The sequence below is a fragment of the Microcebus murinus genome, chromosome 1, assembly GCF_040939455.1.
Source record: "Microcebus murinus isolate Inina chromosome 1, M.murinus_Inina_mat1.0, whole genome shotgun sequence".
NCBI lineage: Eukaryota > Metazoa > Chordata > Mammalia > Primates > Cheirogaleidae > Microcebus > Microcebus murinus.
This window is the reverse complement of record NC_134104.1, coordinates 1,725,456-1,745,000: the sequence shown is the minus strand read 5'-3', so window position 1 is coordinate 1,745,000 and position 19,545 is coordinate 1,725,456. Positions and strand designations below refer to the sequence as shown.

The window sequence follows — 19,545 nt, the reverse complement described above, 5'->3', positions numbered from 1 at the left end:
TCCCTGTGGGCCAGGGCTTCACCCGAGTCCCCTCACTCCGTCCTCCCCCAGAGGGAGGTGTTGTTCATTCCACTTTTACCGACGGGGAAGAGGAAACGGATGCACAGGAAAGTCAGGGAGTCGGGCAGCCCGGTGTCCGCTGCTGGGGACTGCTGCAGCCGGGATCGAGCGCAGCCCAGCGACCCGCGGCGTCCAGCCTCAGGAGCCAGGCGGGGCCCGCGGCGGTCAGCCAGACTGACAGGGGCCTCGGAGTTGCCCGATTCCCAGCCTGGGCGCTCGGAGGAAGTCGGGCTCCTGCTGTTACTTCCTGAAGTTGAAAAGCTTGATTGAATACAAGTTTTCCGAGCAGAGCCGGCAGAACGTGTTTCCACCGCGGGGGGCTGGTGTGCTGGGATACCGCTCGCGCTGGTCAGGGCTCTGGCCTGTGACAAGAATCAGTGTCTGTCCGTAGACAGAGTCTTGCAGACCACAGGCACCCGGAAGAGTGGTGAGAGAGCCCTCGGCCCTTATCAGGCCTCCCTGGCCGGGCCACCTTCTCCCCGGGGTTCTGTGGCCTGCGGTGCACTGTGGCCTCACGATGCCGAGGCTGGGCCGGGCCGAGCCGACCCCGCACCCCCCCACACATGGCGGTGCTGGAGGGTTGGGGCTCCGACACGCTCGGCTGCATCTAGACAGCTCCTGCACCTCACGGTGACGGGGTCACCAGATCCAAGTGTCCTGGCCCCCAGGCCTGGCCGTGTGGGGCTCAGCTGTGTCCTCTTCCAGGGTGGACACCATGGTGGACCTGCTGGACAGGGACCGTCTGAAGCGGTCGGGCTCCATGGAGCAGAGACTGGCCTCCCTGGAGGAGCAGGTGGGTTTGAGTCGGGGCCTCTGTCCGTGGGGCGCACACGGCCTGCAAGGTCCCTCCGTGGGGTGGTGGCATCGAGCACGAGCACCCTGGGAAATGACGCGAGGAGGACACTGGAATGTCAGGAAATCGTCCCCAACTGGAGGAGGCGCCTTCTCTGTCCTCCAGAAATCTCCATCCAGACGCACGTGGGTTGCGCCCTGCCTGCCTGCAGCCCGGGCGCCCACGTGGGGGCACCTGCTGCCCTCCCCGCCCGGCCAGGGGGCCGTGGACCCTGTGCTTGCACCTGGGCGAGGGCTGCTGCCAAGCAGGGCCGGGAGGGACAGCCACGGTGACCAAGGACAGCTGCCTCTGAACTTCCGTGTGCTGGGTGGCTCGGAAGCAGCGCTGGTGAGGGGCGTGCACACAGAGCCTGTCACTCACTCACGGCCAGCGGCCTCAGGGAAGAGCAGGGACCCTCGGCCTGGCCCTGCTGGGCGGTGGGAGTGTCCTGGGGCTGCCCCAACAAATGACCGCACGGGCTTGCGCGACAGGACTTCGTCCTCACAGGCCAGGGCCGGAGGTCCAGCCCAAGGCGTGGGCGGGCCGGCTCCCTCCGAAGGCCCCAGGGGACTCCTCCCTCCCTCTTCTGCCTCTGGCGGCCCCAGGCGCCGCCCCATGGCCGTCCTTCCAGTGTGTGTCACCTGTGTCCACTCCTGTCCTTATGTGACACGGGTCACCAGAATGGGGCCACCCCAATGGCACGCCGCCTCCTTCCCCAGTTCCACCTGCAAAGGCCGTGTTTCCTAGTGAGGGTGTGTTCTGAGGCTTGGGCACGCGAGTACTGGGGGCTGCCGTCCCGCACGTGCTCTGGGAGCTTGGCCCGGACGGGTCCCGGCCAGGTCCCGGCCAGGAGGGAAGACGGGCTGAGCAGACGGGTGGCTGAGGGGCGAGAGGGAGGCCATGCCGGGGTCACGCTGGCCAGGCAGTGCCAGGCGTCCCAGACGGAGGGTGGCACAGCTGTGGGCACCGAGGGGCAGGGTGCGGGGCCGGAGGTGGTGGAGCCTGGGCTGCCATTGCCCAGGATGGGCCCTGTCCTTGTTCGGGGACTGGGGGACTCCGCAGGGTGTCCCTGCAGGCCGCATGGCCGGGTGCCAGGACTGCCGTCAGCAGCGTCCAGGGCTGAGTTTGTGTCCTGACCACGGGGGGGGGGGGGGGCGGGGGGGGGCGGGGGTCAGGTCCAGCCGCCGCCTCTGAGTGTCCTTCCACCTCTGCCCCATCCGTGCCCACTGGCCAGGGCCCTGCTGCCCACGGTGGCCCCGGTGGCCAGCGTTGGCCCCTGGCGAAAGCTCCATGGCTGTTTCCGCATTGTGCCGGCACCTGCCCAGGCCACCGTCCCCCGTGGGTCTCTGCCTTACTGACACACTGGCGTGGGTGCAGCGGCGCCAGGTGTACCCTGGGCCACGACAGTCACAGCCTCCCCACCCCCCGTGGTGGAGCGCACCGGGCTCTAGAGAGCCGTGGGGCCCCGCCCTTCCATGGCGCTGCCCTGTCCCGTGGTCTCCACTGTCTTACGGGGCTCCGCCTGGGCTCCTTTGTCTCCAGGGTGTCCAGTCCCCACGGCCACCGTGTCCCTCGGCACCCGGCTCCCCCAGGGAAGCACGGTGGGCGTGCGTCCTGCCACTTGGCCGCGGCCTGGGGGCAGGCTTGCTTTTAGCTTCTGAAGGGTGCAGGGTGCCGAGAGGGGAAGGGTGGGCGTCCAGCTGGGCGCTGGGGTCGCCCGGGGCCAGGGCTGCGAGCAGGGACGCCAGCCTGGCTGTCGGCGGCACTGGGCAGAGGGGCGCGGGCTGCCTGTGGGCTGCGGGTGCTAACTCCGCCCTCCTGGGACGTGCCTTGCAGGTGGCCCAGACGGCCAGAGCCCTGCACTGGATCGTGACGACCCTGCGGGACAGTGGCTTTGGCTCGGAGGCGGGCGTCCCCGCGCTGGGTGAGTGGGTGGCTGTGCCAGCAGCTGGTCTCCCCAGCCGGTGTCCTTTGAGTTGTGGGGTCAGCTGGGCGGAGAGACCTGAGCACGGCGCTGCGGGCAGTCCCGAGCCACGGGGCGTTGCTCTCCCACTTTGCCTGTTGGCCGACGCAGGCAGCAAAGCTCGGCTGCCCCAACCTACGCGGCTCCCGGGCGCCAGGGCAGGCCTGGCCTCTGTGCCCTGAGCTCCGGAGCTGGACGGCTCTGGCCTCGGGCTCGGCTCACCGCCGGGAGTTCTGGTCGCTGCACAGAGGCAGGTGCTGGCGGTCACTCCCCTGACCCCCGTGGCTGTCCTTCCCGGCCAGGGTCCCCGGGAGGGCGCTCGCTCGGGGCTGGCGTCCAGCCTGCACGGCCACTGGACTTGGGGAGGCAGGGCGGCCCACATGAGTGGGGAGGACCAGAGAGGGGCCCTGTCCCGCGGGCCGGGCCTGGCTCTGCTTCACGGCCCCCAACCACTCCCAGCCCCCCAGAAGGCGGCCGAGGAGCAGGACGCGGAGCCGGGCGGCAGGAAGAAGGCGGAGGAGCCGGGCGACAGCTACCACGTGGCCGCGCGGCACCTGCTCTACCCCAGCCGCAGAGTCACGCGCTTCCCCGTGCCCAACGAGAAGGTGCCCTGGGAGGTGAGCCACCAGGCGGGCGCTCTGGGGCGGGCGGGCCGTCCCGCTCCCACTCCAGTCTGAGCGTCTGGGGCCCCAGTGCCATCGGCCCAGCACCCCATGTCACCCCACATCACTCCATGTCACCCCACAGCACCCCATGTCACCCCACAGCACCCCATGACACCCCACGTCACTCCATGTCACCCCACAGCACCCCATGTCACCCCACATCACTCCATGTCACCCCACAGCACCCCATGTCACCCCACATCACTCCATGTCACCCCACAGCACCCCATGACACCCCACGTCACTCCATGTCACCCCACAGCACCCCATGTCACCCCACATCACTCCATGTCACCCCACAGCACCCCATGACACCCCACGTCACTCCATGTCACCCCACAGCACCCCATGTCACCCCACATCACTCCATGTCACCCCACAGCACCCCATGACACCCCACGTCACTCCATGTCACCCCACAGCACCCCATGTCACCCCACATCACTCCATGTCACCCCACAGCACCCCATGACACCCCACGTCACTCCATGTCACCCCACAGCACCCCATGACACTCCACGTCACTCCGTGTCACCCCACAGCACCCCATGTCACCCCACATCACTCCATGTCACCCCACAGCACCCCATGACACCCCACGTCACTCCATGTCACCCCACAGCACCCCATGTCACCCCACATCACTCCATGTCACCCCACAGCACCCCATGACACCCCACGTCACTCCATGTCACCCCACAGCACCCCATGTCACCCGCACGTTACCTCATGTCACCCCACATCACTCCATGTCACCCCACAGCACCCCATGACACTCCACGTCACTCTGTGTCACCCCACAGCACCCATGTCACCCGCACGTTACCTCATGTCACCCCACATCACTCCATGTCACCCCACAACACCCCATGACACCCCACGTCACTCCGTGTCACCCCACAGCACCCATGTCACCCACACGTTACCTCATGTCACCTCACATCATTCTGTGTCACCCCACAGCACCCCATGACACCCCACGTCACTCCATGTCACCCCACAGCACCCCATGTCACCCACACGTCAGCCACACATTATCCCATGTCACCCCACATCATTCCATGTCACCCCACAGTGCCCCATGTCACCCCACATCACTCCATGTCACCCCACATCACTCCATGTCACCCCATGTCACCCCACAGCACCCCATGTCACCCCAGATCATTCCATGTTACCCCATGTCACCCCACATCACTCCATGTCATCCCATGTCATCAGCACCCCCCACATCACCTACACGTTATCCCATGTCACCCCACAGCACCCCTTGTTACCCCATAGCACCCCACAGCACCCCATGTCACTCCATTACCCCATGTCACCCCACAGCACCGCATGTCACCCCCATGTCACCTACACGTCACCCCATAACACCCACAGCACTCCATGTCACCCATGTCACCCCCACACCATCTCCACGCCACCTGCATGCCTCCCACGTCACTCCATGTCACTCCCATACCACCCCCATGTCACCCCACACCACTACCCCGTCACCCCCATGTCACCCCACACCACTACCCCGTCACCCCCATGTCACCCCACACCACTACCCCGTCACCCCCATGTCACCCCACACCACTACCCCGTCACCCCCATGTCACCCCACACCACTACCCTGTCACCTCCATGCCACTCCCACGTCGCCCCCATCCGCCCCCACGTCACCCCCACATCACTCCATGCCACCCCCACGTCACTCCCACGCTGCCCCCACACCACTACCCCGTCACCCCCATGTCACCCCCACACCATCCCCACACCATCCCCATGCCACCCGCACGCCACCACCATGTCACCTCCATGCCACTCCCACATCACCCCCACGCCGCCCCCACATCACTCCATGTCACTCCCATACCACCTCCATGTCACCCCCACACCACCCCCGTGCCACCCCAACCTCACCCCCTTGCCACACCCATGTCACCCCATGTCACTCCCACACCACCCCCGTGCCACCCCCACCTCACCCCCTTGCCACACCCATGTCACCCCATGTCACTCCCACACCACCCCCGTGCCACCCCCACCTCACCCCCTTGCCACACCCATGTCACCCCATGTCACTCCCATACCACCCCCATGTCACCACCACACCACTCCCCTGTCACCCCATGTCACCTCCGGCCTAGACTGCCCCGGCCCCAGAGACGACCCTGTCCCCTTCCTGAGTGGAGAGACACAGAGACACACAGGACAGAAGGGCAGGTCATGACACTGGGCAGGCCCTTCTGGAATGTTCCAGGCTGCTGCTTTGTTGCCGTCCCCTCAGTCTGCGCCATGTGTAGTCCTTGTCCCCGCTGGGGTCCAGCCTAGTCCCGGCCCATGCTGGGAAGACCCCCAAGGCCCCAGTCCTGGCCACCCACCCCGGGTGGTGCCAGGATGCGGGGTCCCCATGTGCGCCCCTCAGCTCTGTTGCGACTCGGGGTGGCACCTGCACTGGGGGTCAGTTCCGGCCCACGCCGAGCACCGCGTGGCTGTGGCCCCCGGCCCTCCCTGAGCCTGGGCCGACTGTGCTCCCGGAGCGAAAATCCACAGAAGCCCCGTCCTGCCGCAGACGGAGTTCCCGATCTACAAGCCCCCCTTTTACTCGGCCGAGAGGAAGGACGCAGCCGCCACGGACCCCGTGGGGGAGTGAGTGTGAGCCCCGAGCCCTGCCCGGCCGGGCGTCCTCCCGGGGCCGGGCGTCCTCCCGGGGCCACCAAGACCCCTCCGAGGGGGCCCGGGGGAAAGGGGAGGTCCCCGTGGGCGCCAGGCAGATGCTGGGCGCAGATGCTGCGGTCGTGTGGCCACGGCCCGTGTCCACGTGGCGGCCCAAGGTCACTCTGCTGGGCCACCGGGAGGGCGGCTGCGGGTCCCGCGTCCTCCCGCGTCCCTGCCGTCCCCGCCGCGCCCTCACGGGGATGCGTCTTCTCCTTTCGCTCCCAGCGTCCCGGAGCTGCTGTCGGAGATCAGCTTCAACGCGGTGGACGGACAGACGGACCGCCGCAGCTTCCACGGGCCCTACGCGGTGCGGGGCGGGCTCCCGCTGTGAGTGCCACCTGCCCAGGACTGCCGGCCGCCGCGCCTGCCTGTGGGGTCAGCGTGGGGCAGCTGTCCTCTCTGCACGCCAGCAAACGGGCGGCAGGGGGGAGGAGGCGGCGCCCGCCGGCTGGCGGTGTTTCCCTAGCGCCCAGCGCAGCGCAGGAGGGCCCGGCCTGTGCCCGGCCCTGGGTCCCTCGCTCCCTTGGGGGCCCGGGGCCCCTGCGGTAAAGCGGGCGCAGCGTCCCGCGGGAGTGTGGGCGATGGGAAGGCGCCATGCTCTGCCGCGCCCGCCGCACAGGGCCGGCGGCTGGTGGGTGCGCCTGGCGGGGTGGGGCCCTCCGGGCGTCGGTGCCGGCAGGAGAGGCGCTCTGCCCCTGCGTGCAGGTGAGGAGGCGGCGCTAAGGTGCCAGGTGACTGATGCCCGCTGAGTGCCAGGTGGGCTCGGGAGGGGAGGGCCGCGGCGCCCTGGGGTCCCGGAAGGCGCCGTGGGGGGGGCCGGGTCACGGGATGTGGGGGGCAGAGCCTCATGGAGCCGGGGAGGGGGGCTCTGAAGGGAGAGGGAGGAGGTGGGTGGCGATCCTCTTGCGGAATGTTCTGGAATAGGGCACGGGTTACTCTGCCTGGCCCCAGAGGAGCCAGGGAGACGGATGGGGCCTGAGAACAGAGACCACGAGCTGCCGTCGTGTCCGCTCTGGTGACCCTGCGCGTGGGCGGCACTCGGGAGGGCCGGTGGCTGCCGTGGGGGGAGCGGGGGGCCGGAGCAGGCGGCGCCTGGCGTGGCCGTGGGGGCACAGCACCTGCTCCCGCCGGCGGTCCTGCAAAACCGCGGGGCGTCGGGAAGGACTCGGCAGGACTCGGTGGCCGCACGACTGTGCTAGGACAGAAAGCAGCTTTTAGGTAGCGCCAGGCTCCCTCGGGGCACTGCATTACACGTTTGGTGTGCTCCCCACGAAGCCATCAGGAAGCCTTTCTCTTTCCTTCTAGCAGCTTGTCAAGTTAGTTGTTTTCCTTTGGGTCTTTATGCAGCGGGAGGCTCTTGGCATAGGTGTGAGCAGGGTATGGGTTGACTTTGTGGATTCCCTGGGAGAGTGGGCGGCCCTCCTGCCACTTCCCCGTGGGGTCTGGTTCCTCCCTGAGGTCTGGCTCCTCCCTGAGGTCTGGCTCCTCCCTGAGGTCTGGCTCCTCCCCGGGTCTGGCTCCTCCCCAGGTCTGGCTCCTCCCTGAGGTCTGATCCTCCCCAGGTCTGGCTCCTCCCTGAGGTCTGGCTCCTCCCCAGGTCTGGCTCCTCCCCAGGTCTGGCTCCTCCCTGAGGTCTGGCTCCTCCCCAGGTCTGGCTCCTCCCTGAGGTCTGGCTCCTCTCCAGTTCTGGCTCCTCCCTGAGGTCTGATCCTCCCCAGGTCTGGCTTCTCCCTGAGGTCTGGCTTCTCCCTGGGGTCTGGCTCCTCCCCTGAGGTCTGGCTCCTCCCCTGAGGTCTGGCTCCTCCCTGAGGTCTGGCTCCTCCCCAGGTCTGATCCTCCCCTGAGGTCTGGCTCCTCCCTGAGGTCTGGCTCCTCCCCGGGTCTGGCTCTTCCCCAGGTCTGGCTCCTCCCCAGGTCTGGCTCCTCCCTGAGGTCTGGCTCCTCCCTGAGGTTTGGCTCCTCCTTGAGCTCTGGCTCCTCCCCAGTTCTGGCTCCTCCCTGAGGTCTGGCTCCTCCCCAGGTCTGGCTCCTCCCTGAGGTCTGATCCTCCCCAGGTCTGGCTCCTCCCTGAGGTTTGGCTCCTCCCTGAGGTCTGGCTCCTCCCCGGGTCTGGCTTCTCCCTGAGGTCTGGCTTCTCCCCTGAGGTCTGGCTTCTCCCTGAAGTCTGGCTTCTTCCCTGGGGTCTGGCTTCTCCCAGAGGTCTGGCTTCTCCCCTGAGGTCTGGCTCCTCCCTGGATCTGGCTACTCCCTGAGGTCTGGATTCTCTTTGAGGTTTGGCTTCTCCCCTGAGGTCTGGCTCCTCCCCGGGTCTGGCTTCTCCCTGGGGTCTGGCTTCTCCCTGAGGTCTGGCTCCTCCCCTGGTCTGGCTTCTCCTTGGGGTCTGGTTCCTCCCTGAGGTCTGGCTTCTCCCTGGAGTCTGGCTTCTCACCTGGTCTGGCTCCTCCCTTAAGTCTAGCTCCTCCCCGGATCTGGCTTCTCCCTGAGGTCTGGCTTCTCCCTGAAGTCTGGCTCCTCCCCGGGTCTGGCTTCTCGCTGAAGTCTGGCTTCTCCCTGGGTCTGGCTTCTCCCTGAGGTCTGGCTCCTCCCTCAGGTCTGGCTCCTCCCCGCGTCTGGCTCCTCCCTGAGGTCTGGCTTCTCCCTGGGTCTGGCTTCTCGCTGAGGTCTGGCTTCTCCCTGAGGTCTGCCTCCTCCCTGAGGTCTGGCTCCACCCTAAGGTGTGCCTCCTCCCCGGGTCTGGCTTCTCCCTGGGTCTGGCTTCTCCCTGAGGTCTGGCTTCTCCCTGAGGTCTGGCTCCTCCCCGGGTCTGGCTCCTCCCCGAGGTCTGGCTTCTCCCTGAGGTCTGGCTTCTCCGTGAGGTCTGACTTCTCCGTGAGGTCTGGCTCCTCCCTGAGGTCTGGCTTCTCCCTGAGGTCTGGCTTCTCCCCAGGTCTGGCTCCTCCCTGGATCTGGCTCCTCCCTGAGGTCTGGCTCCTCCCTAAGGTCTGGCTCTTCCCCGGGTCTGGCTTTTCCCTGAGGTCTGGCTCCTCCCCGGATCTGGCTTCTCCCTGAGGTCTGGCTCCTCCCTGAGGTCTGGCTCCTCCCTGGGTCTGGCTCCTCCCTAAGGTCTGGCTCCTTCCTGAGGTCTGGCTCCTCCCTGAGGTCTGGCTCCTCCCTAAGGTCTGGCTCCTCCCCCGGTCTGGCTTCTTCCTGAGGTCTGGCTCCTCCCCAGGGTCTGGCTCCTCCCTGAGGTCTGGCTCCCCACCCTGGGTCTGGCTCCTCCCTAAGGTCTGGCTCCTCCCTGAGGTCTGGCTCCTCCCTAAGGTCTGGCTCCTCCCCGGGTCTGGCTTTTCCCTGAGGTCTGGCTTCTCCCCGGATCTGGCTTCTCCCTGAGGTCTGGCTCCTCCCCAGGGTCTGGCTCCTCCCTGAGGTCTGGCTCCTCCCTAAGGTCTGGCTCCTCCCCTGGTCTGGCTTCTTCCTGAGGTCTGGCTCCTCCCCAGGGTCTGGCTCCTCCCTGAGGTCTGGCTCCCCACCCTGGGTCTGGCTCCTCCCTAAGGTCTGGCTCCTCCCTGAGGTCTGGCTCCTCCCTAAGGTCTGGCTCCTCCCCGGGTCTGGCTTTTCCCTGAGGTCTGGCTTCTCCCCGGATCTGGCTTCTCCCTGAGGTCTGGCTCCTCCCCAGGGTCTGGCTTCTCCTTGAGGTCTGGCTCCCCACCCTGGGTCTGGCTCCTCCCTGAGGTCTGGCTCCCCACCCTGGGTCTGGCTCCCCACCCTGGGTCTGGCTTCTCCTCAGGTCTTGCTCCTCCCTGAGGTCTGGCTTCTCTCTGGGTCTGGCTTCTTCCTGAGGTCTGGCTCCTCCCTGAGGTCTGGCTTCTCCCCAGGTCTTGCTCCTCCCTGAGGTCTGGCTCCTCCCTTAGGTCTGGCTCCTCCCCAGGGTCTGGCTTCTGGCCTGGAGCGAGGCCCTGATTGTGCTGGCCTCTGTCCAGGACACAGAGTGCTGGCTCATGTCAAACCAGTCTCTGTGGAGGGTCACACCACCACGTGCCACGGCTCTGTGGTGAGTCTGACTCTGGCATGGGCACGTCCTCACACTTGCCTTTGCGAGTCTTGAGCCTGTGAGTGTTAAAATAAGTGTGTCTAGTGCTGTGACAAATCCTGACGGGGCATTGATAGGAATTGTATTGAATTTATAGAAAAAATCGGGACAACAGACACTGTTACAATCTTGAATCTTCTATATGTTCTACAACATTATTCATGTCTTCTTCTTGTTTTAGAATTTTCTTTATGAAGAACTTAAACTTTTAAAAATAACTTATTCTGGCTGAGTGCAGTGGCTCACGCCTGTAATCCCAGCACTCTGGGAGGTCAAGGCAGGAGGATCGCTTGAGCTCAGGAGTCTGAGACCAGCCTGAGCAAGAACAAGACTCCATCTCTACAAAAAATACAAAAATTAGCCAGGTATGGTGGCATGTGCCTGAGTTGCAGCTACTCGGGAGGCTGAGGCAGGAGGATCCCTTGAGCCCAGGAGTTTGAGTTTACAGTGAGCTATGATGATGCCACTGCACTCCAGCCTGGGTGACAGAGTAAGAGCCTGTCTCAAAAAAAGAAAATATTTATTCCTAGATACTAGATAACTTTATTACTTTTAGGAATGATACATTTTTATATTATATCATCCAATGGTTTTTGTAAATATGTAGGAAATAGGTATGCTGACTTTATCCAATAACTTTGCTAAACTTTCTTATTAGTTATATAAATTTGTTTGTAGATTTTCTTGGATTTTCTCCGTAAATGATATATTCTGCAAATAATGACATTGCCTTTCTCCTAACAATCAGTACATACCCCTCTCCCTGTCCTTGCCGTGCCGGGTGACTCTGGGGTACAGTACAGAACACGGGTGTATCTGCACCCTCCTTGTCCAGTGTCTGACTCATTGCCAAGACGTTCACACTTCACCGCTAGGTACCGTATTTACGGAAGGAATTTTATACGTTCTTTTATCAGATTAGGAGTGTTTCCTTCTGGTCCCAGTTTGTCTAGAGTTTGCATCCTGTTGAATGTTATCAGATGGTTTTTCTGCCATCTGTTGAGGTGATTACAAGGTGTGTTTGCCTTTTGGCCACTTAGTGTGTGAGCTATTTTTATAGCTTCCTCAATGCTGAGCCATCCTTGCATTCCTGGGATAAATTCTTCTGTTTTTACATTGAACATATAGGATTTGAAAAAAAAAAAAAAATCTGTGTTCAAAGTGGACTCTGCCTGTGCTTCATGTTTCCTTACACTGTCTCATTCTGGTTTTGCTGTGAGGTTGTGCCAATGTCAGGGAATTACCGGGGCAACCTTCCATTTTCCAGTCTTCGGAACTGCCTGGGTGGGCAGAGCCGCTTATCTGCTCCTTAGACAGTAACACTCACCTATCAGACAGGCAGGTCCAGCACCTCTTCAGCAGGTGGATTTTTAACTCCTTCGTTTTCCTTAATCCTTACTGGAACCATATTTTTCTGTTTCTTAGGTCCCTTTTAGTAATTGTAATTTTCATCTGACGTTTCAAATGTATCATGTGCATGGTATTCTTTTGTGATTTTTTAAATTCTTTAAATATAAAGTAATTATTTCTCCCTTTTACTATATTTTTCTCTCCTTTTTCTTTTTTTTTTTTTTGTCTTCCTCGATTATTTTTGCCAGAGGTTAATTTTATTATCTTTTTAAACAGCTAGCGATTGGGTTTGTTGATTATCTTAATTTTTTCTGTCTCATCCATTTTTGCTTTTATTGTTGGCCTTCCCTCCTCTCTACTTCTTTGAGTTTGCTGATGTTAGAGCTAATTTAATTCAATTTTCCTGGTTTTCCAATAAGCGCACCCAGGTCTGTAGATTCTTGGTGAGACTGGCAGGCTGCGGCCGTCAGTTCCAGTGTAGGGCTCTCACTTTTCACGTTAGAAATCTCGTTAGGAGCCTTGTTTTGGCCTTCGGGTGATTTGGAGACGGAGTTCTAGTTTCCAAGCCACTACTGCCTCTGATTTCACTGCGTTCCTGCAGGCGTGTGGCTGGCATCGGGCGGGTTCTTGGGACGGACCGAGTTCCTCAGTTTCCCCGACTCTGCCCTGGTCATCTCAGCCCCACCCTGTCACTGTCCCCCGCCCCCTGTGACAGCAGAGCTTGTCTGACTTGAGCACCCGAGCTGGGACGCTGCTGCCGGACAGGCTGTGCCCACTCCCCTGGGGCCGCCCTGTCCTCCCCTCCGCATTTCGTCCTGGGGGTGCCGTGACAAGGGATCAGAGTGACGCTAACTTGGGGGCTTAACGGACAGAGGTTCCTTCCCTAGCAGCTCTGGAGGCTGAGTCTGGGGTCAGGTCTGCAGGGCTGTGCTCCCCTGAAGCTTCTGGCTGGGGAGGGGCGTCCTGCCCCTTCCAGTTCCCAGTGCCTTCCTCGGCTGGTGGGTGCGTCGCCCGGGTCTCTGCCTCCCTGGTGACCCGGCCTCCTCCCTGCGTGTGTCTGTCTCTGCTGCTCTCCTTCTGAGGATGGTGGCTCACGTGGGGTTTAGGGCCGGCCCTGATCCAGCGTGGCCTCACCTGACCAGCCGCACTGCGCGGACACTGTTTCCACGTGCGGTCGCATTCTGAGGTCCTGAAAAGGCTGTGAGTTTGGGGGCGCCGTCCACCTCAGTGCACCTGCACGTGGACCCGTCTCAGGTCCCCTCCCCAGGACCTCACCCCCGGGAATGTCCCGCTCTCCCGCACCACGGGGGGCACAGACCTCACACGGGCCTTCCCCTGACCCTTCACGCCCCCCACCCAGGCGGCAGCAGGCAGGGAGCTGGGGCCAGGAAGTGAGACGTGTGGAGGGGAGAGGGAGGTGGGGGCTTCAGCCAGCACCTGCCATAAGGGCGGGCCGGGCGTGTGCAGGGCGAGGAGGCCAAGCGGGAGTCGGGATGGTGGGGGTGAGAAGAGGCAGCAATGTGATGAAGTGGCAACAACGGTGCTGGGGGTGCTGGGGTTGCGTAGCCTGACCAGCGAGGGAGGGCCGCTCAGGCCCAGTGCTGGGGCAGGGGCTGTCCTTGCTGGGGGCTGGGACAGGCTGGGCTGGGTGAGTGCGGGGACCTCAGCTGAGGGTGGGGGGCGGCAGGACCCTCCAGCGATCCCACTGGGAGTGGCAGGTGGGTGTGAGGAGGGCCCCGAGGGGCGGGTGAGTGGCTGCAGTGGGGTCCAGGGTGGGGCAGGCACGGTGGCCCCGGGACAGTGTGTTGGCGTGGAGGCGGGGCCCACCGCCCCACAGCGCTGGCGCTTTTCTCCCTCCTGCGACTCCCAAACTGCAGTTTCCAGCAGGGCCCGGCGATGGGCGGGGAGGGCCTGGCCGACTGGGGGGCGTCGGGGGCTCCTCCTGCCACCCACAGTTAGCGCCTGTGCTCGGGGCTGTCCGTGTCCTGGGACCCTTGGTCTGTGGCCACGGCCAGTGGAAGCAGGGCCCCGGGGAGTCGGCCTGACCCCCGCGCCACCCCTCGCCAAGCCGCTGGACTTGGCTGTCCCCTGCTCTGTGGGGGGCCGATGCCGTCTCAACACCTTACGGCCTGCAGGCGGCCGCACCCCTGCTCCCAGGGAACCCTGCTCTCGCCCAGGGACCCCAGGGCTACTCGAGCCCTGGCCTCACCCCTAGGGGATCCCGAGAGACCCTCCTCCCTGGGCCGGGGCGGGTCTCGCAGAGCCCCACACTGACCCCAGGAGCGCCGGCCGCTGCTGCCACCGCCAGCCCCCCAGCTGCCCTCCGCGCTCCGCCCTAGTGCCCGCGGCGGGCTGAGCCGCCCCTCTGCCCCCAGGAACCCCATGGGCCGCACGGGCCTGCGCGGGCGCGGGAGCCTCAGCTACTTCGGACCCAACCACGCGCTGCACCCTGTGGTCACCCGGTGAGTTTCACGCAACACGGTCACGCACACGCGTGTGAGGGCTCCTGGGCCGCTCCCACGTGCTCCGAGCACCGAGAGGACAGCTGCGGAGCTCGGCACCGGGGTGGGCGTGTGGGGGTCTGTGGATGGCGCGAGGACCGGCGGGCTGAGCCGGCAGTGCCCGCCCCGCCCCCACCGCAGTGTCCGCCCCGCCCCCACCGCAGTGCCCGCCCCGCCCCCGCGCATGGCCCGCCCCGCCCCCACCGCAGTGCCCGCCCCGCCCCCACCGCAGGGCCCGCCCCGCCCCCACCGCAGTGCCCGCCCCACCCCGCCGCAGTGCCCGCCCCGCCCCCACCGCAGTGTCCGCCCCACCCCACCGCAGTGTCCGCCCCGCCCCCACCGCAGTGCCCGCCCCGCCCCCGCGCATGGCCAGCCCCGCCCCCACCGCAGTGCCCGCCCCGCCCCCGCGCATGGCCAGCCCCGCCCCCACCGCAGGGCCCGCCCCGCCCCCACCGCAGGGCCCGCCCCGCCCCCACCGCAGGGCCCGCCCCGACCCGCACGGGGCTGTGAGCCGCTCCCTTGGCAGGTGGAGGCGGAACGAGGACGGCGCCATCTGCAGGAAGAGCATAAAGAAGATGCTGGAAGTGCTGGTGGTGAAGGTGCCGCACTCGGAGCTCTGGGCCCTGCCGGGGGTGAGCGCCCGGCCCGCGCACGCGCCGTCCACCCCGCAGAGGACAGAGGACGCCAGCCCCGCCGCCACTGCGCAGCGGTGGCTCTGGGCTCCGGCCCGCGAATGGCAGTTAATGCTGGGACCTTGCTGTTTCCTCATTTTGCAGTGGTGAAAACTGAGATCCACGTTCTCTGGTGCACTGACACTAATTGAGCGCCTACTGTGTCCCAGGCATGGGGCGCAGGGCCAGGGCTGCCTTGGAGCCTGACGGGGTCCCCTTGCGGAGCTCAGGGTGTGGGGCAGAGACGCCACACAGGTGTCCCAGGGAGGACCCTGCCCCCACCGCCTGGGCCCAGCTGAGCCCCAACGCCTGGGGCCAGCTGAGCCCCAAAGGCAGGGCAGCATCGTCTGGGGCGGGAGGAGGGCGGACGGGTCCCCAGGCCCTCAGCTTAGGGGCAGCGGCGTCTCGAGGGACCGAGGCCTGCACAGGCATCACGGGAAACCCGTGAACGTCTCGATGGCCTTGGGATGACACGCAGGGCTGGAGCGGGGGAGAAGGAGCAGGTGCAGGGGGAGGGAGGTGAAGGGGCGCCCGCCACCCCACAGAGAGGCTTAGGCAAGGCCCGAGCATGGTGTCTCGGCCGTCCCTGTCCCGAGAGGTCGTGTCTCTGGCCCGCTGCGCCCCCGCCCAGGCTGCGTTGTGTCCTGCCCGCTGCCGTGGACAGCGGGTCCTGGGCAGTGTCACTCCAGCCCCGAGACAGGTGGCTCGGCTGCCAGGCACCGCCTGCCTCTGGCTGCCGGGCCCTGGCTGGCTGCCGGCGCCGGGCGTGTGGCCAGTGGAGTGGCGCCAGGGCGGCCTGGGGTCTGGCGCAGGGGCCTCGCTGACCTGCCCTCACCCCTCCGCCCAGGGGTCCCCGGAGCCCGGCGAGACGCTGCCCCGGAAGCTGAAGCAGATCCTCCAGCAGGAGTCCTGGCCCTCGTTCGAGAACTTGCTGAAGCACAGCACGGAGGTAGGGCCTCGCTCCGCCCCAACCTGCGTCCCGTGGACCAGAAAGTGACGCCCCCCCACGCTCCCCCACACGGGACGCCCGGCCAGGTGTACTTCCTGGAAACCCGGCCTTCCCCCAGCGCTACGCCCAGCGTCTCCGTGGACAGACACAGACGCTCTCAGTAAAAGCGCCTCGGTGCCCTTTCCCGGGACGTGCTGCTTCCCTCCGCCGGGACGGTCCTATTTTTAGGGCACATTTACAAGCTGACCTCAGTCTGCTGCAGGACTCCCTGGTCCTTTGTCGCGCGCAAGGCCCAGGGGTTATTTAAACTGTGCTGAGGGTGGGCGGGTGTTTGCAGTCCTGCGGTTCCGTCTCAGGTGGGCTCGAGTGCACCTGCTGTAGCCTGACCCACCCTCACCCCCACTGTCACCCCCCGTGACAGCCCTGGGGGTGCGAAGCCACCTCTGTTTTTACCGTCTAAAGCATTTATTTTTCCCTGGGGTAGCTTCACTGAACACTCTCCATTTCATAGTGAGCGATTCCGTGGCCTTCAGCGGGTCCATCTGCAACACGGCCCGGCCCGTCCCTCCCCTGCACGGGCACCCCCCCCTCCCGACCCGCCGCATCAGCTCCCGGCCCCCAGATTCTGTTCTGGCATTCATTACGTGTGGCCCCTACGTCTGGCTGGTGCCAGGAGCCTCGTCCCAGAGGCCCCCTGCCACCCCTCTTGAACCCCGCCCCGGGCCGGGTCGCGTCCGAGGGCCGTGGAGCCAGGCCAAGGCTGGAGAGAGCTGGCAGCGGGTGGGGGCCCGCAGCCCTTTGACGTGTGGGCAAGGAGGAAGCCGCCGGGCACCCCCGGCTTGGCTGGGCAGGGCAGGGCGGGGCCAGGCCAGTGGCAGAAGCAGGGCTGGGGCAGAGGCAGGGCCGGCCGGGTGGGTCCGTCTGATGCAGGTGGGGCTCCAGGGGGCCCCTCGCTGGAAGAAGCCCCTGGGTGGGGGCCGCGGGCTCAGCCTGCTCTCCCCGCAGGTGTACAAGGGGTACATGGACGACCCGAGGAACACGGACAATGCCTGGATCGAGACGGTGGCCGTCAGCATCCACTTCCAGGACCAGAACGACCTGGAGCTGAAGAGGCTGAACTCGGTGTGGGCTCGGGCTCCGGGGAGGGGCGGACGCGGGGTGCCCCGGGGCCCCAGGGCCGGAGAATGGAGGCTGCGGGGCTCAGTATTGCCCAGAGGGTACCAAGGGGCACCTGGGAGAGGCCGGAGGGCCACAGCAGGTGGCTGGAGCCGAGCGGGCTGGACAGGTGACCGCGAGGGTCCTGTGCAGCCTTGGGACCCCGCTCCTCTGGGGAGGCCGTTAGGGGGTGTCCAGGGTGAGGCTGCCGTGGCCTCCCTGCCGCTTGCAGCCTTTTGCAGGGACGTGGCCCCTGTCCTTAGACCGAGCCGGCGTGTTCCTAAGCCAGACCTTTGTCCTTCCAGAACCTGCACCCCCACGACCGGGGCGTGTCCATCCGGTGGCAGGTGGTGGACAAGCGCGTCCCCCTGTACGCGAACCACAAGACCCTCCTCCAGAAGGTGGCCGCTCTGTTCGGGGCCCACTACTGACGGCGGCTTTGGGCCCGGCAGCGCCAGCTGGGGTCGGCCCTCGGGGTCGTGGGCTTCTCTCCGCTACGCCCACACGGGGCTCGGGCCCACACTGGGCACCACACGGCGTGGTTCCGTGGGTCTGCCGCCCCTCGTGGCCACCTCCAGTTGCCGGCCAGACGAGTTCTTGAATTGGGTGGTGTCAAGGTGTCCCGAGGGGAGAGCACAAGGAGGGGACAGGCCACCCAGAGGCGAGGGGCCTGCACTGCCAGCCAGGAGCCTGGTCTCAGCCGGGGCCTGACCCCTCCTGGGTCACGTGGTGCTGGGCAGCACGTCCGCCACGGCGCATGGGACCAAGGCTGAGTTTCCTGGAGTCGGGGTCCTTGGTGGTCTCCTCGGGCACGTCGTGTGAGGACTTGGGGTGGTGACCCACCATGCCCCCCGGATGGCCTCCGCGTGCCGATGTGACCTAACTCTGCCTGGCCTGGACCAGGGGACGGGCCGTGGAGGCACAGGGGTCCAGCTCTCCCTGTGGCCCTCCCTGGAGCCACGCGAGGCCATGCCCAGGAAGGAGGAGGGGCCGGCACGGGGCTGGGGACGCCAGGGGCCTCCTGGTTTGGTGTCACGAATCGCAGAGGCAGAAGCCATTGGGAGCCACCAAGCTGGGGGACGCCGTGAAACTCAAGATGTCAAGTCTGTCTCAGGCCGGCCTGGCCGCCCGTCTCCGCTCCCCACAAATAAAGTCGCTGACGTGCAGTGGTCGGGTCGCTGCGTCTGGCCGCCCGCTCTCTCTGTGACCCTCGGGCAAGCTTCCTGCGGCCCGTGGGCGCCTCCCACGGTGTCTCCCGTGGGCACCCGCAGGCCGCTCTAGCCCGAACTCAGGATTCTGCTGTGACCCGGCAGCTCCTCTTCCTCTCCCTGAACCCAGGCCCGGCGTCGCCCTGAGCCCTCCACGCTGGGACTTGGGCACCCCCCCCCCCGGCTTCCCTGCACGGTGGTGCTGACACGCCTAGCAGGAGCTCCCACGGAGCCCAAAGACCGCCCGGTCACGGAGCAAGGACCGGGTGATGTCCGCCTTCCCTGGGCAGGCCTCCACCCCTGAACCACGCTCTCTGCCACCTCCCTGTCCCCAGGCCCCCCTCGCCTGGCCATGCTGACCCCTTGCTCCCTGTGTGGAAGCTCGCCCTCCGCCAGTTTCGGGGGGTCACGCTGGGAGCTGGGGCGGGACTCTGGGCAGCGGCTGGGCGGCCCCGGACCTGCCCCGTCTCCAGCCCCTCGCCCTGGGGGGCGGGGGTCTCCGAGGCAATGAGTTTGAAACGATCAGTGCAGCCGCCGGACCGGGCTCACGTCACGACCCTCCATCCACATCCGCCACGTGTTCCCGGCCACGCGTGTCCCTCCACTGGCGGCAAAGTCCTCTCGTTTGTCCGTAGCTCACCCGCCTGTGCCCAGCGCTGTGCTGCTCTTGCTGAGCTGAGCGCCCCAGTCCAGGGCAGGTGCCGTCCCCACGTCCACAGGTTCCAGAGACTCCTGTGCTGACGGTGGCGCCCAGGGAAGGGGTGGCAGCTGTGCCCGGGGACCAGACCAGAGCGGCAGACATGAAGGGACGCCTGCTCTGCTCTCTTAAAACATGCACCACACGAATGTCACCGCCCTGACCACTTCTAAGTGCACGGGGCAGCGGCCACCAGTGCCTGCACGGTTGTCCCCACGGCCCTGCTCACCCCAGGGCTGCCGCCTGGCGGGGTGGCGGTGGGCGGGGCTGTTCCAGCAGCCGCAGCCGGTGGGGGTGCAGGCTGAGCCCGTCTGTGGGTGCCTGCTTGGGCCCAGCCATGTGCCAGCAGCAGCCCGCATGAGGAGGGTTTGCCCCCTTTGTAGACGCGGGACCTGGAGCCCAGGGTGGGCCGTGCCTTGCTCAGGCCCTCGGCGGTCACTGCGAGGCCGGGACTGGACCCGCCGGCCGGCCGTGGCTGCCCCAGGCTGTGGCCACAGAAGTCAGCGGCCGTCAGAGCCCGATGGGTGGGCGTGAAGCGAACCACTGACCACTTATCGTCTCAATTTTTGAGACAGGCAGGCATGGCGCCTTCTGATGCCTCGTCCACTCATTCATTCGTGCCTGGCTGCTGAGCCCTGGCCCCGGCTGGCGGGCACAATGCTGAGTGGACCCGGTCCTGCCTGGGGGCCTCGAGGTCCAGAAGCGAGGTGGGAAGG

At 65.5% G+C, this 19,545-nt stretch overlaps 1 protein-coding gene and 1 non-coding gene across 4 annotated transcripts in view; both read left to right on the top strand.

The window, feature by feature from the left end:
- TRPM2 (transient receptor potential cation channel subfamily M member 2) overlaps positions 1-17,467 on the top strand; it is a 60,100-nt gene extending 42,633 nt beyond the window's left edge. For 2 of the 3 annotated variants that reach the window (XM_075999063.1, XM_075999109.1), the window contains 10 exons: positions 766-853; positions 2,729-2,816; positions 3,315-3,472; positions 6,084-6,160; positions 6,455-6,556; positions 14,024-14,110; positions 14,676-14,781; positions 15,668-15,769; positions 16,775-16,891; positions 17,230-17,467. In XM_075999063.1, the coding sequence (XP_075855178.1) occupies positions 766-853; positions 2,729-2,816; positions 3,315-3,472; positions 6,084-6,160; positions 6,455-6,556; positions 14,024-14,110; positions 14,676-14,781; positions 15,668-15,769; positions 16,775-16,891; positions 17,230-17,355 (1,051 nt within the window). In that variant the 3' untranslated portion in view covers positions 17,356-17,467. Of the gene's footprint in view, positions 1-765; positions 854-2,728; positions 2,817-3,314; positions 3,473-6,083; positions 6,167-6,454; positions 6,557-14,023; positions 14,111-14,675; positions 14,782-15,667; positions 15,770-16,774; positions 16,892-17,229 lie in introns of those variants that run through there. The other variant, XM_075999089.1, reaches the window with a different exon arrangement.
- Positions 14,735-14,788, top strand: LOC142875434 (Z6 small nucleolar RNA). The gene has a single exon (XR_012922786.1). It is a non-coding gene; the product is annotated as a Z6 small nucleolar RNA (small nucleolar RNA).
- Positions 17,468-19,545: the final 2,078 nt, after the last annotated feature.